Source organism: Bombyx mandarina, chromosome 15 (genome assembly GCF_030267445.1).
Source record: "Bombyx mandarina strain Sakado chromosome 15, ASM3026744v2".
Taxonomy (NCBI): domain Eukaryota; kingdom Metazoa; phylum Arthropoda; class Insecta; order Lepidoptera; family Bombycidae; genus Bombyx; species Bombyx mandarina.
Window position 1 is genome coordinate 4,582,265 of NC_143221.1, and position 16,713 is coordinate 4,598,977.

Consider the following 16,713-nt stretch of genomic DNA (forward strand, 5'->3'; position numbering starts at 1 on the left):
TACACAATTTACAACTACTAAATCTTTAATTGCATCCAACAGTTAATTCTTAAGCTGAATTCTTAACTCGAATCTTAACTAAAACATAATGGCTAAAACATTTCATATCTCTCATTTCTTGTCAGATACAAAAATATGTATATCTTAATTACAACCGAAAATGCACACATACCAACTGTGATTACTAAATAGTATTATCATAACCTATTCAAACTCGGTTCACTGTCCAGAGATACCACAAAAATGTATCTCATTTTTATAAAAAAGTATTCACAAGCTTGTGGGCGTTTCAGCTCTCGATATGAAGGCCGCGCACAGATCTTTGTCTGATTGAAATTCTGCAAATAAAGAAATCATTTAGCTATTCTTTACGCATTCAATCTATGACATAGCTATAAAAGTAACCTACAGTATTGAACAATGAAATTAAATGTTTTCTTAAATTGTAAAATATATGAAAATATACTGATTAACTTAAGAGATTGTGCAAATTACCTACGTATAAAGTATTAATTCTAGTGTTAGAGGTAAGTAAGAAAGCATTTGATAAAATATTCTTCACAATATTTGCCTTTATACTTAATACCTAAAACTTCATACATATTTTTAATATATTGGTGATCTTTTCTGATATAAAACCTTATCTGTAGTCACATAAGCATATTTGCATAATCTTTTATTGTGCTAAATATGTTACTGAATTTATCAAGCCTGTATTATTTTTTGACATATATACTGATCATAGGGCTCCATAGACATACCCAAAGTAATTCTTAAGTATCACTCTTCCATAGTTTGATTGTCTTGTCGTTTTCAAGGGCGGCCGAAGCGATAATGTTTTCGGTGGGGTGGCAGGCCGTGCAGAGAACTGTATCCGTGTGTCCAGACAACCTCTGTACAATCTCCTTTGATTGAAGGTTCCATATGTACACCAAGTTGTCTTCTGATCCCGATACTATCCACTGTGGAAATCATTTTGATTAAAGCTTTGTAATTCACACTATTCCTAAAAGTGAAGTAATTATTGTTTAAAATTTTAATTCCATAATTTTCTTTACACCTTTCACAGCATTATGATTTTCTGGTATCAGCTTCAGAACCATAAATCTACAATGTAATGCTAGTTATGTGAAATGCCCGTTTCTGATTGATATTTAAGGAATATTAGACCTTTTCACTGTATACTTTAAGCTGGAATATCAAACTCAAAAAGGCATGGTGCTCATTAAAACATAAACTTATATATATTACCTTCCCGCCAGTGACACTAAAGTTGGCAAAGATACAATATTTTTCGTTCTTGTGTCCAGTATATGTCTTCAAACATTTTCCTCTACTGTAGTCCCATAATTTGAGTGTGTTGTCTAACGTCGCCGCCAATATATATTTTCCATTCGGTGAGAATTTAACAAACGAAACAGGAGGGTTGTCATCGTCTATTAGAGTTTTAAGACATTGTCCTGAAGCTGTATCCCAAATTCGACTGTAAAATTGAGTTCACAATTAACACTTTGCTAATTAAAACGAAATGAATCTTAAAATATCATTGTGTTAAATTTCACTGCTATTCAATAAAATGTAGAGCTGCATTGAGGTTCGGTAACAACACAATACTTTCAGGCCATCCATATCACCTCAATCTCACTTGCGCTCTGTGGCACATCTTCCTATTGCCTTTTTGTCTAAACTGGCAACACTAACGTGATGAACACATTTCTGTTGGCATCAGAACCATAAACTCACCATAAACCATCATAACTTGAAGAAACGATTAGGCTCCCGTCTCTGTTGAAATGAACAGCTGAAACTGGATCTGAATGCGCCGGTAATGGTTTTAAACATTTCCCTAAAACAATGACATTATTATAAATACTGCTGTAACTTTCTGTTCACTTTGAAAACTATACTTAATAATATTATAGTTTTTGACTCTCTTGTTCACTAGCTGACTCAAGATCACATATAGATACTAGATTTTAAATTCAATACAGTATAATACAACTCAATTTAATGTAATTAGTATTAAAACTCATATTAATTAAAGTTATAGTAATAATAATGTTATTTTGAACTCAATAATATTTAAGTTTACCTGTTCTCACATCCCATATCCGAACACTCTCATCGAAACTGCCTGATACAATTAGATTACTTTGTGGATTGAAGTTACAGCAAAAAACATAATTACTGTGACCTTTAAGCGTTTTTAAACATTTTCCTGAACTAAGTTCCCAAACCTGGAACAAAACAATAATAAATCTACAAAAAAATAAGGAATGCATCAACAATACAATTTTAACGAATATATGTATCTAAATCTTCAAATCAAGAGAGTTTGAATAAAATGGTTTACCCAATATTAAAATTTTAGATATTACTAGGACAGTAATAGTGGAAACCACAAAAAATGAGATACGATTAAGTATCAAACTGATTTCAAAATAAGGTTTTTTAACTAAAACAATTCTTCAGTATGTGATAGCTTGCAATATGCCCCACGAGTAAATACCAGTAGCCAATCGTAGCTTTTTTTAAACTTGCCTTTATGGGCAGTATGTTTCACGCTGTTTTATGGTGAGTGGTTAACATCGCTCATGGACGTCAGCAATGCCAGAACCACAATAAAGTTGCTGCCTATTACAATAATACTAGAAGAGGCAGCGGCTTGGCTCTGCCCCTGGCATTACTGAAGTCCATGGGCGACGGTAACTACTCACCATCAGGTGGGGCGTATGCTCATCTGCCTAAAAAGGAAATATAAAAAAAAAAAGTGAAACTCAAACTCAGTCACTCATTGAAGAATGGCACTCAGAGAACAAGTTAAAGTGGGCCTAATCTAGGTCTTAGATACTATTATATGAAAAATAAAAAGCCAAAGGTATTAATTAACACACTGTTGACATTTACAGTTCACATCTTGGGCATTGTGCCAGATATGATGTCGTTAGTTTTATTTGATAATTAATCTGCTTAGTTCAACACATTGGACTTCCTCTGACAGTTTTAGATAACTTAGAATGGATGTGACTAGCATAGCCCATCTGCATTTTGGCCCTTTTCTCCTTTCCCAATTATCTTAGCAGGGATCAGATGCTTGTTGAAAAATTAACAGTAAAGTTGTTTAATAGGTGCAAGACTATAAAGCTTCAGAATAGTATTAAAACTTTAAGTTAGCACACAAACTGTGCCCCAATTTCTCAAATTTAAAATTATTTTTACACTATCATGCTTTATCCTAAAAGTAGCTATACTGATAAAGTTCATTAACTGTGAGAAATATACTTAAATTTTATCTTTAGATTAATCTATGTTCACAATCTCAAATATTTGAGATTTGACCCAGTTTTATAGTCGACTTCAATAATTTTCAAACTACTTTTTGAACTTTTTTAATTTTAGTTTATTTATTGTTGTTATCTAAATGTCGTTTATCTCCAAAATATACACTAATAGTATGTTTTATGAAAAATGAGCAAATAAATTATAAAGGTCACAACGGCTTATCGAGTTTGGTAATATGGGTAGTAGCATTGCCAAGACATTAAACACCTAATCAAGAACAAACCACCACTTAGTATCATACAAAATGTAAAAAATTCCTGTAGTGTAAAAAATATTATAGTAGCTTAATTCTAACTACACATAACATAACAAAATAGCTACATGGCTAAATATTTAGAAAATACTTTTAACTTACTTTTAAAGTTTTATCGTCACTAGCACTGACAATCAACCTGCTGTCAGAGGACCATGCCACATCACTGATCCCCATTTTGTGGCCAGATATTGTCTTTTCAAATTTACCATCATATGCACCCCAAATCTTAATAAGTTTGTCAGCAGCTGAAATAACAAAGAAATGAAATCTCATAGAGCAATAATGCAGTAATGTAGCTTTAAATTATAATTACTATTGTTTCAATGATATCAAAATGTCAAACTGTTGTCTTAAGGCAGCTTGTTTCTACAGTCATATTATAATTTTTATAGGGTCAGCAAGTCCATAAACAGCATTTAGGCTATAAATGAACTGTCTATCTGTTTTCAAATTTTTTCTGGCAGTTCATGTGTGAACAAGCTCAGGATCCACATGTTTCTTAGGTCTTATTAGAGCTCATAACTTTTGAGTTTTAGACAAAAATTTAAGGTGCAAATGCTGCAACCCACCCACCTGTGAGAATTAGGGTGAAATTCTCAATAGTATTGTTATCAGCACTATTATAATCAGAATGCATGTTGCTTTGCAGCACCAGCACAAGTAGACGAAATAGTGGCACCTAATTATAAAGGTTCACTATATACCCTTATAAGCAATAAAACACAATAAATTAAAAATTATGCAGGTGTATTTGTAATGGAAATTATTATGAATAAAGCCCTTCATTGTTGTTTGTAAACATAATGTAATTCATCTATTTATAATTAATTAATATATCTGTAATGTTGATTGAGTTTAAAGCACGATACCAATGCATGAATTTTACATGTGTTTTTTGTTTTGCACACAATGCTGTTTAAATAATTCATACTAACTTGATCCCAGCACTTATATAACCAGGATATGTAGTATCTTGCTCTACTGACTCAGACAGAATTAATATATTTGAATCACAAAATATTTTTTAATTTTACATTAAAAAAAAATATTACTACAACATATGAAAACCTAAGAAATCTATTAAATTCTTATTTTAAATCAGAATGATACTTTTACTCAATGCAGTTTGGTACTTCATTCTTCCAAACCTTGCATAATGTAGTAATTGTTACAAACCAAAATATATGTATTAATGTATTTTGACTCAAAGACACAAATTTAAAATTCATATAATTAACCGTTAATCATATTTTCATTATTTGAACTTTAAGAAATTCAACTCCCTCATTCAACTGTACAAGCTTCCTTTGTTAATGAATTGTAAAAAAACAGTTACATGGCAGGTGCAAAGTAAAGTTGTTACTACACTTTTTAATGCAACAAATACATGCAACAACTTGTCATTTATATCTATATAGATACATGGATAGCCACATAATATTATTTTTAACAACCTTGATATGATTGACAGTAAAATGAATGATTTTTTTAATTGTAATCAAATAGATAATTTCACTATTTTCTAACATTGCGAAATCAAATTATGGTAGCCATTACTTATATTCTTTAGTAAGCTGTATTTCGATATAGCGTTTACAACAAGTGTGTAGTAATATGGCCGTAAGGTCAACAAAATCTTTGATAATCAACATGTATGCTGACAATATAGACATAAGGTTTAAATTAGCATAAGCTATACCATGTTGATTATTATTAGGATTAATGATTTCATTTTACTGCTGTTACTTTAACAAACGATACGGCCAATTATTTTAACATTCAATTAGCAACAAGTGTGTTCCGGTTTCCCACATTGCCATATAATTACAAATGTAAATAAACTTGATAAAACTAAATTAACAAGCGTGTTATATTTACTGTACTTACAAGAGCTAGCCAGCCATTCTCCATTTGGACTGAATTTTACCGATGACACAGCCTTTGTATGACCAGCGAGAGTGAATTTGAGGGTATAGTTCGGCTTCTGCAATGCGATATCAAAATTAGCGCGAAATCGCACGTGCTCAACTTGAAGTTACATAAACATGTGCCGCCCGCCAGACTGACGCAAACGGTTGAAATCGCAACAAACATAGGATGCTTACCGCCACTGAAGACTTGTTTGACTGTGGAGCAGATTGTGATAATGAATTTGGACCGGATAAGCTGGCTGAAGGGCCACCGTGAGTTTGATGTGCAGCAGGGTGGCCTGGCACGGGACCTAGCGGCACCATGTTTCAACTATCGACGCACTACGTTATATGTGTTCGTCACCCCACACAATCACTATTACACACAGAATAACAAAGTAAATGAAAGTTTCGACAAATTAAAAAGTTTTGTACTTCGCGCAATCTCTTTTTTTCATTTAGTTCAACGTAGATTTTAAAAGAACATTCTAAATCCGGGCGTCCCAATGCGTGCATAATGTTGCCAAGACACTTTTCAAATTTACATATGACAATGTTAACATACTTGTGGAAAGTTTTTAAAAACATGGGAAAAGAAAATTATGTATTATGTGGAAAACGTTATTTTAAGAACATCGTATAAATTGAACCTTTTTAAAGAATTCGAAAAATTGTTCCTATTAATTGATTTAAATTTCTGTAATGATCGTCCCGAATTAGTAAATAACAAGTATTTTGAAGTCTCTTGCTGTTGATGTTTTTCATTACCTTCTTCCATTCCAGTCCACTATTATGTAAGTCCTTTAAGTCAGATAAATCATCACTTGAATGCCTATTACCCTCAAACAAAAGGACATCTATTTCTTTCAGTATCAGGAATACTATATTCAATACCGGTACGACCAATGCTTAATACATGTAGCAGTTATGTAATCGTCATGGCCCTTGACACGTAATGACCAAATCTCCTAATCAACTTTTAGTTCTCCTGTTGAACACTATTACAAAATTATTATTAACTTATGAGTCCAAATTAGTCCTTTTCATAGATATTCACGAAGCAGCTGCTGGAGCTATTAGGTATTCGATCAGTTATACGATAACTACCAACTACCTTCTCCATATAATATGATAGTACCACAAATTCATAAAGTTTTTGTGGTTTAGGTTTAAGGTTAATTTACCATACCAAACCATTCTGGTGACCTCATCATAGAGTTTATGGTGCAAAGCGTATTTTTAAATTGATTGAAAAATGATTCCACACAAAACTAATATCAACTGGCACTTGGCGAGCTGACTTCCAAAGACTCCCGAAATTTTAGGAAATGAGTAAGGATAGCAATTGTGCTTTTTTCACAACTGACGCAAACATTGTCAGAACTGCCAACCAAAAAATACTACTAGAGAATCCTTTCTTCCGGTTTTTTTGTCAAATCATTTAAAAAAAAAAATCAATTTAATAATCGAAACATCAAAAAGTGTCGTTTTTACCAACAAAAAACTTTAAAGTTTTTAACTTTATCCACCAATAGATATATTGGTAACAATTTAAGCCTTTTTGGCGGGAACACGAGGAGTGAAGTTGTGTGATTTGTTTTATTTTGTCTAATTAGTGTTTGTTCGGGTTTAAATGTATAATAACGGTGGTTTATTGACTGTTTAGTGTCTGTGAAAGTGCACAGATGTGGGAAAACGAAACAAAGCCGCTGAACGTAACTTCTCGGGATCTTCCAAAAAATCCACTGAAAAAGTCTCAGTAAATGACCACCATTTTACTGAGATTATAGTTCATCCCATATCATCTCATTTCATTTCATGCCATGTTTCATAATAATCAACTTCATTTCATTTCATAATATCATTTTCATATAAAAAACTTACGTATCATTAGAATTAAAATAAGACTTGACCTAAAAGTCTTAGACTTACCTTAGTCTTACCTGGTGGTAATAAAAAAAAAAGTAACAATTTAATGCTATGGCAACAAAGTTTGACCTCTTTGACATTCAAAATTCACAAGGTTAATTTTGTCAATTTCTCTGCACAGGAATTTAAAAATTTCTCGAAAATTACATAGGACTGAAAGCTTCGAAGAATCAAAAAGAATTAAACTTTTTACTTAGAATGGCTTTAAACAAATCAAGTATTGATGCACTTAACTTAGCTGGCAAAAGAGTTCTAATGCGGTGTGTACTTAATTAACAATCAAAGTTGTTTCAAACTCTGAGCACTTCTTAAAATAAGTATCTTGAATTTAATGTCATTTTAGTGTGGATTTCAATGTACCGCTTAAAGAAGGAGTGATTACAAACAACCAGCGCATTGTAGCTGCCTTAGATTCCGTTAAATATGCTTTGGATAAAGGCGCTAAATCAGTTGTACTTATGTCGCATTTGGGTAGACCGGATGGCCAGGTAAATCTCAAGTACACCCTCAAACCAGTCGCTGAAGAGCTAAAAAAATTACTGAACAAGTAAGTGTTTAAAAGAATTAGTTATAAATATTAACACCTACATTACTGTTCGACATATCGTATCATAGTAATAAATTTGAAAACCTAATAGATTCTGATGTGAGTACACCAGTGAATTGAGTGATAGGCTATGTTATAGCCAAGTACTCGACTTAATTATAAAACTTTGAATAAGAGTATTATTGGTTAAATGGAAATTGTGTGCCTGTACTGGCAAGTAAACCCTCAAAAATTTAAAACCAATGAGGTATGATGAAATGAAATTGCAATTAAAAAAATTGTTACAGCTACTTGAAAATTCATTCTCATTTAAACAGATAGCTTGAGATCAAAGGAATAAGGTTTTTATGTAGGGAAAAAGTAACGAGTTAAAACTATTAATTTTGTCTTTCTTGTGTCATTCATTCAATAGATTTTATACACGAAAAAATCATGCAAATATTTTCTAATTTCACATTTGTAATATTAGGTGATATTACTAAATGTATAAACACTGATTCCAATCTAAATTGGAAACCAAGCCTGAATATGTTTGAACCTTGAAAATGTGACAGAAAATAACATATTTATGTTGGCTATCTCACGTGTATCATCTGAACATGAAAAGGGCAAGTTTTGGGCATGTGATATGCCTTAACAGCCAACATAGATGACGATGTGAAAAACAAGGAGAGCTCAGATGAGTTCCTGCTGAGTTTCTTTTTTTTAATGGTCATTTTCAACAATAGCTATTCTTAATTTAAATTATAATCTGTAAATTAAGACAAATCACTTATAAAATTATCAAATAAAACACACATGGACAACCCTTAAATTGTTAAGAACAATGAAGCTCCAATATTAATACTTTACTCTTTTAATTAAATCATTGGTAACACTGCCAACACTATCAAAATCAAAACTAAAAATACAAATGTGAAATATAATCCCAAGGGATGTCCTTAATAAGATTAAAAGTATCCTATGTATTAACCAGGATATGATGTGTCTATGACCAAATTTTACTCAAATTTAGTAAATGGTTTAATTGTAATTAAGTTACAAATATTCAAACAACTTCACATTTCATAATATTAGTAGGATTTAAACTTCATTGAATAAAACTTTACAGGGATGTGACATTTTTGACTGACTGCATAGGCCCGGAGGTTGAAACAGCATGTGCTGATCCTTCAGCTGGTTCAATTATCCTACTGGAGAATCTTCGCTTTCACATTGAAGAGGAAGGCAAAGGTGTAGATGCTTCAGGTGCTAAAGTGAAGGCTGATCCAGAAAAAGTTAAAGCCTTTAGGGCAAGCTTGAGAAAACTTGGTGATGTCTATATTAATGATGCTTTTGGTAAGTATAGTGATGAATTATTAAGAATTCTCACACTGTAAAAGGTTATAATCCTTTCTAACTGGTAATCTGGTACTGAATTGTGTACACAACACAGATAACCAATCTGATACAACCAATATATCTAGTAAAAAAAAACTGTCTCTTAACATTAAAATGTAAACAAATTTAGAATATGCTTTTCGGTTCATTCTGTTACTTGAACACTCTTGGTAGTTAATAACCTATCACATACAGTGTAACTAAGAGCCAGCAGGATTTTCCATTCAGCAGTTTTTTTTTGCCTCTTTATGAAAAATTAATGTGAACTGAGTTACTGTACTCAGGATGATAAAAAAAAACCCCAACTTATTTACTCAGGAAACTCAATACATGGTGCATTTCTAACAGTTACAAATTATTCTATAAACAGGTACTGCACATAGAGCGCACAGTTCAATGGTGGGAGAAGGTTTTGAGCAGAGGGCCAGTGGTTTCTTACTAAAGAAAGAGCTTCAATACTTTGCCAAAGCCTTACATGAACCTGAGAGGTAATTGCATTATTTAAAAAACTAATGAGAATTACTGTAGTACTGATTTTACATAGTAAACGGGCTATCGAAGTTGACCATGTCAATACTTCCACTCAACTTAGCAAGATAATGTCACGTAAAATACACTATTAGATAACACTAAAATAAGAAACTGCACCAAGGTGGTCACGACCCTCAGTAATGAGGAAATGACAAAGAAGAAGAAGAAGAAAATAAGAAAAAAAAAAACTGAACAATAGTGAATAATAATGAAGTCGTCATCGCCTAAAGCATGACTTGTTTGTTGCTTTTGTATCCAGCGATGTAACAGTGTTCAAATCCTGCAGCTAGGTACCAATTTTTCTAATGAAATTGCAGAACGATTGACTTCCATGGTGAAGCTATAACATTGTGAGATAAAAATCAAACCTGCAAATTTATAATTTGCGTAATTACTGGTGGTAGGACATCTTGTGAGTCTGCACAAGTAGGTACCACCACCCTGCCTATTTCTGCGTGGGGCAGTCGTTGTACTGTAAAAACTGAGATCTTAGAATTCTTGTCTCAAGGTAACCACTTAACACCAGGTGGTCGTAGAGCTCGTTCACCCATCTAACAAAAAGAAAAATAATAAAAAAAGACATGAATAAAGCTCTCTTATAAATTTGAAATTATCTAAATGCATGAATAAAAACCATATACAAATTGGTTTATCAGTAGCACAATCTGTGGTAATTGGTGTGCAACAAAAATAAAATGACTATGAAACTAACATTATATGATAGATTAATTATACTGAAGAGATGTAGTTTTTAATCGGTACCTAAATAAAATACAAAGTTTTTGTCAATACTATTTAAGGCCCTTTCTGGCTATCCTTGGTGGAGCTAAAGTAGCAGACAAAATCTTACTTATAGAAAACCTGCTTGATAAAGTAAATGAAATGATAATTGGAGGGGGTATGGCATACACATTCTTGAAGGAAACCAAAGGAATGCCGGTAAGATGTATAAATATTATTATGTAATGAGAAATGGAGAATTTTAATCCATCACTATGCCAAGCTGCAACTTCTCAGACAACAGTTGCTTTCTGTATTCAAATTTTTAAGGGTAAACTTTTAGATTTAACTTAAATATTTGAAAAAAACTAATTATAAACTGTTCAAAATTATCAATCAGATCTATTCTAAAATTTTAATCCTAAAATACAAAATCTTATAAAACTGAGATTTATCCATACTTTTCTTAAACAATATACTACATTAATGCAGTTTTATAGAGAATTTTAGTTTGGAAGCATGATTAGTGTAGTATTTGTCCCCAATTACTTATTAACAACTTCTATTTAGATTGGTAATTCCCTGTATGACGCTGAGGGAGCTAAAATTGTGACAAAACTATTGGAAAAAGCTGAGAAAAACAATGTTAAAGTTCACCTGCCTGTTGATTTTGTGACAGCTGATAAATTTGATGAAAATGCCTCGGTAAGTTAATTTCATTGTATAGCCATATGCGCGAGCTGAATGTCTACCTGCTGTTAAGTGGTTACTGGAGCTTAGAGACATCACAACGTGAATGCCGCCGATCACTTTGAAACCACGTTGTAAAACATATTATCATACCAGTATAATATGTACTATCATTTAAATGGGACCGCATAGACATGGTGGTAGTACCTACACAAGCTAGATCCCACGAAACCCTGTCACTAATAATTTTATACAAATTAAAATGTATGCGAGTTTCATTTATATTACACGATGTTATATATGTGTATTATTATAATATATATTCCTACATTGTTGAATTAATATATGAAAACATGTTAAATATGAATTCCATTAGAAAAATTTATAGCTGCTTGAGGGAGTTGAACACGAATAGTTGCATAGCTCGAGTTTATTGATTTTGAATATTTGGTTATAGTTGTTACTAACGACCCGCCCTCGCTTCGCTTCGGAAACATTAAAATTTATTATTGATAGTTGAGTCCCGCGATGCTACCCACGGTTATTGTCGTGCCGAGGGTGACGCCGCGGGGCGAAGCTAGTCTAAAAAAAGTAGCCTTAGTTACTCCTTATATTATCAGCTACCTGTCAGTGAAAGTCCCGTCAAAATCGGTCAAGCCGTTCCAGAGATTAGCCGGAACAAACAGACAGATAGACAGACAGACAAAAATTGTAAAAAATGTTATTTTGGTGTATGTACCGAATATATATTCATAAGCATGTAGTAAAAAGCGGTTATTTCAATATTACAAACAGACACTCCAATTTTATTTATATGTATTGATAATGTTATCAATAATAATTTGGGCTGTTTTATTAGGTGGGAGAAGCTAATGTTGAAACCGGAATTCCTGATGGATGGATGGGACTCGATGTTGGACCGAAATCACGAGAGCTCTTCGCGGATCCTATTGCCAGAGCTAAAGTTATTGTGTGGAATGGGTATGTATGAAAAACTTTGTACTTATTATTGACACAATATTTTAAGGATTTCTAACTAATTTTTTTGTCTTAACCTTTATATCTTCAGTACATCGAAAATCTGGTTTTTTTTAGACCTGCTGGCGTGTTTGAGTTTGAGAAATTCGCAGGTGGAACCCAAGCCATCATGGATGGTGTCGTAAAGGCTACATCCAATGGAACCGTCACAATCATTGGTAAGTACATTAAGTCATAAGGGTATTTGCCCCATGGTGTCTAGTTCTGCCTTTAAATGACATAAAAAACATAGTTGAGAGTTCCTACTATTAATTTATCCACCTAAGTCGTTTTATTAAATTTTTTATTCAGGTGGTGGTGATACTGCAACGTGTTGCGCCAAGTGGGGAACAGAGGACAAGGTCTCGCACGTCTCTACTGGCGGTGGAGCTTCTCTGGAGTTACTCGAAGGTAAAAAAATATTTGATAGAAATCTTGATTTGTCACTAGAAATGTATAAAATTGAGAAATTGTCCGGTCATCGTTCTCGTCGAACCCGTCGCTTGCGACGAAGGCCTCGGCGAGTAAATTAACTCACAGACATAGCCCACTGAGTTTCTCGCCGGATCCTTTCAGTGATTCGCGTTTACCATCCGGTGGTAGATTCTGCGAAGCACGGCTCTTGCTGGGGTTCGTGTTAGCAACGTCGTCAGGTTTGAGCTCCGTGAGCTCACCTATTAGGGTTACGCTGAAATAGCCTCTCAAGGCTATCAGCATAGGCAGGAAAAAAAAAAAAATTGACAGCTGTTGTTACTAAAGACCGAAGGCAAAGGCGAAATGAATCTTCATTTTTTATACTATGATATTGATATACTCAGGATTTGATCGCAAACAGTTACGACTCTCAAATGATTTTAGTATATTTACTACGCAAGATTGGTATTCCATGGTGGTACGGCAAACATACAATTCTACTTCCTACTGTATTACTTACCTTTATATAAAACAAGAAGCCCACTCATCATCATCTCAGACTACTGGTGATAGGACCTCTTGTGAGTCCGCGCGGGTAGGTACCACCGCCCTGCCTATTTCTACCGTGAAGCAGTAATGCGTTTCGGTTTGAATGGTGGGGCAGCCGTTGTAACTATACTTGAGATCTTAGAACTTATATCTCCCAAGGTGGGTGGCGAATACGTTGTAGATGTCTATGGGCTCCAGTAACCACTTAACACACCAGGTGGGCTGTGAGCTCGTCCACCCATCTAAGCAAAAAAAAAAACATCTCAGATCATCTCAAACAATTCCTCTGAGCACTCCCCATACGTGCGGTAGGTGAGGTCACGAGGCTCAAACCGGTAGGACTTGCTAATACTGGCCCTAGCAAAAGCGGTGCTTCGATGAATGTCCCACTGGAACGGAATAGCGACCAACTGAAAAGATTCGATGGGAAACTCAATGGGTTGTCTCTATGAGCTAGGTTGCTCATCGAACCCTACACACACATTCGACCAGTTCGACGAGAACGTTGACACAATTTCAAATGTTGTATTTTTGTTCACAGGAAAAGTGCTTCCCGGTGTTGCCGCTCTTTCAGATGCATAAATCAATAAAACATGGTAGCAGTAATATTTATTTAGGCTTTAAACAAAACACACTTTGTTTAAGACAACAAATATCGAAAGTAATGTGCAAATAACTGTATTGTGAAAGCTTTTCTATTTTGTAAGTGAAAGTGCAATATGTACGACTATGACTATGGAAATTATAAAATTATGTAAGAACAATATATATATTGATTTTGTGTTTCTACATGCATTTTTATTTGATTAAAAAGGGCCGATAATGTTGTCAGCCTTGCAATTAAAGAGACCCCTTATATTATATAAAAAATATGTATATAATGGAGATTATGAATTTTATCTGTGATCGATTTTTATGCGTGTATCTATACCCGGCTCTTTTAACAAAAAAAAACAATTCAAATAAATAATACAAATAGTATTATTAAATTTTGATTTCATATTACTTTAGGCCCAATTGCATTATCTCTGATGTGTTGCGCACCGCGAGTAATGACTATTTCAAGACATTAAGAGGAAATAAGTGGAGGCCAATGTCTATAACTCAATAATAAAGCAATATGCGGTAGATTTTCAGAACACTAATGTATATTGCAGTATCTAAGGATTAATGAAAAAAAAAAAGTTAATTATACATACATGTTTCCTTCTATAAACCATCTGGTTTTGGGTACCATAGATAGTAATTCCGCTGTGAACCTTAAAATGTACGGCCGAAGCCTCAATTTGCATCGGAATTGGTACATAGTATCAATAACACTTAATCCTTAAAAAGCTCATTGAATTAAATGGTTTGCATTAATTATACCGGTATTTACCAACTCTTTTTTAATTTTTCATTTTACGATAATGGTAAATCCATTTAATATTATGGTTAGGTATACTAGCATGTTATTGTAGAAAAAAATGAAGAATAAGCTCGTATGATTACATCATGTAAAGCACTTCTGACAGAAATTTTAGTCACGCACGAAAAATGAATCCTAATATTCGATAGCATATTCAGAGTGCACACTGAACAGCTAGCCAGATGACGTAACCCTTTTTTTTGTACCGTCGCATCAAATTTTTCGTCTGAAATAGTAGGTAACTTTAAAGAAAAATCGCTTATATATATATATCCTCCATACTATATCTATACTAATATTATAAAGAGGAAAGATTTGTTTGTTTGTTTGTTTCGAATAGGCTCCGAAACTACTGGACCGATTTGAAAAATTCTTTTTCCATTAGAAGCCGACATTGTCCCTGATGAACATAGCCTACTTTTTTTTAATTTTTTGTTTTGTTTTAATGTGTGTTTTAATGTTTCCGAGGCGAAGCGAGGGCGGGTCGCTAGTTTTTTAATATTTTAATGTGATTTGAACAACAGTAGGCTTAGTGCGAGTTTCAAAAATGGAATCGATTGACTCGCAGCGAGTGTACGCTCTTCACGGTGAAACGTGCGGAGCTCTGAGTGCGAGTTACTGGATTTGCAGGACGTTTATTCATCTTGAGAAGCGATATTTTTTTTCTTTTATGTTGGTAGCACGCAAGGGTTTTTTTAAGGCGTTTAATTGAAATGCCAAGCTTTCTAACGATATTTATAATTATTCGAGTAATGGGTAATGTACCTGTGCTTAGTGCGAGTTTTTTTATTTACTCAGTCGATGTTAATGATATGTTTAATTTGTGTGAGGTTGTATCAGTGCCACCTAGTGGTAAGCTTATGAATCTCATTTTGTGGGAGAGAGAAGGTTTGTTTATGTTGCTGTCTCATGTATCGAATAGCTTTACCGAAGTGAGGCTCTCGATTATTGTATGTGAGAGTGCGAGTTGCAAATTAATGGATTTTGAGAGTATTTCTTCACTTTCAAGCAAGTTAAGTAGTCACAAAAATTTTTGCCGTGAAACCAATACAATATCAAGATTTTTTCTTTCGTTTTTAATAATAACGTTGTTTTTTAAGGTTTTATCTATTCTAATGGTTTATACACATATATTTTTTCGGTTAGAAAATTTTATAGACTTCTAGCTAGTTGTAAATACATATTAATTCTTTGCTTTTTCATTTAATTCTTATTAAATCATTGCTTTTTTTTAAAAGAGTTGTTTGATGAGAGAGAGAGAGTGAGATAGAGTTGTTGTTTTTTTTATTGCTTAGATGGATGGACGAGCTCACAGCCCACCTGATGTTAAGTGGTTACTGGAGCCCATAGACATCTACAACGTAAATGCGCAACCCACCTCGAGATATAAGTTCTAAGGTCTCAGTATAGTTACAACGGCTACCCCACCCTTCGAACCGAAACGCATTACTGCTTCACGGCGGAAATAGGCGGGGTGGTGGTACCTACCCGTGTGGACTCCCAAGAGGTCCTACCACCAGTGAAAGAGTATTCTTTATTGTACACAAAATGAATAAATATTGTAAAACATTCTTTCTTGGTCTTATCGCTAAGACTAAGAGTGATCTCTTCCAGACAACCATTAGATGGGCAAGAATAATTTCGAAATGAATTGCACACTGTGTATATACCTATCTATTATAGAAATATATACACACGCGCACACTAACACACACACACGCGCGCGCAATATACATATTTACAGGTACATACGTACAGATTTATATTTATAAATTATATAGAAATTTGAACAATGTAATAATAATTTTGCTTCTTTACACATTTATAAATAAGGATGGATGCTCGTAATAATTTTAGTATATTTGGGCCACCTAATGAAGATCATCAACACTATTACCGTAAATACAATCATTTTATAAACGTTCAACGGGTAAATGATTAAACCTATGTAAAACATAATTTCTTTAATTAAAAAAAGCTGAAATAATTACCTATTCCAAGATTAATTATGTTAAGTATG

General features: G+C 33.5%; 2 protein-coding genes across 6 annotated transcripts; one reads left to right on the forward strand and one right to left on the reverse strand.

Moving 5' to 3' along the window:
* Nucleotides 1-7: 7 nt before the first annotated feature.
* On the reverse strand, nt 8-6,057 carry wds (WD repeat-containing protein wds). The gene is made up of 8 exons (XM_028177715.2): nt 5,704-6,057; nt 5,486-5,582; nt 3,698-3,843; nt 2,093-2,237; nt 1,744-1,846; nt 1,252-1,483; nt 762-962; nt 8-338 (listed from the first exon to the last, which is right to left on the reverse strand). The coding sequence occupies exons 1-7, from the start codon at nt 5,830-5,832 to the stop codon at nt 774-776; spliced, it is 1,041 nt and encodes a 346-aa protein (XP_028033516.1). The 5' UTR covers nt 5,833-6,057; the 3' UTR covers nt 8-338; nt 762-773.
* An 822-nt stretch (nt 6,058-6,879) lies between these two features.
* On the forward strand, nt 6,880-14,072 carry Pgk (phosphoglycerate kinase). Of its 5 annotated transcripts, none has more exons than XM_089732769.1 (11): nt 6,880-7,261; nt 7,559-7,697; nt 7,781-7,984; nt 9,096-9,322; nt 9,735-9,852; nt 10,696-10,834; nt 11,186-11,320; nt 12,165-12,286; nt 12,401-12,501; nt 12,635-12,733; nt 13,827-14,072. In XM_089732769.1, exons 2-11 carry the CDS (start codon nt 7,636-7,638, stop codon nt 13,865-13,867), a joined length of 1,248 nt encoding a protein of 415 aa, XP_089588895.1. In that variant the 5' UTR covers nt 6,880-7,261; nt 7,559-7,635; the 3' UTR covers nt 13,868-14,072. The 5 variants fall into 5 exon arrangements, with proteins under 5 accessions (XP_089588895.1, XP_089588894.1, XP_089588896.1 ...); XM_089732768.1 differs by having other exon boundaries at nt 6,882-7,095; XM_089732770.1 differs by having other exon boundaries at nt 6,882-7,092.
* Nucleotides 14,073-16,713: the final 2,641 nt, after the last annotated feature.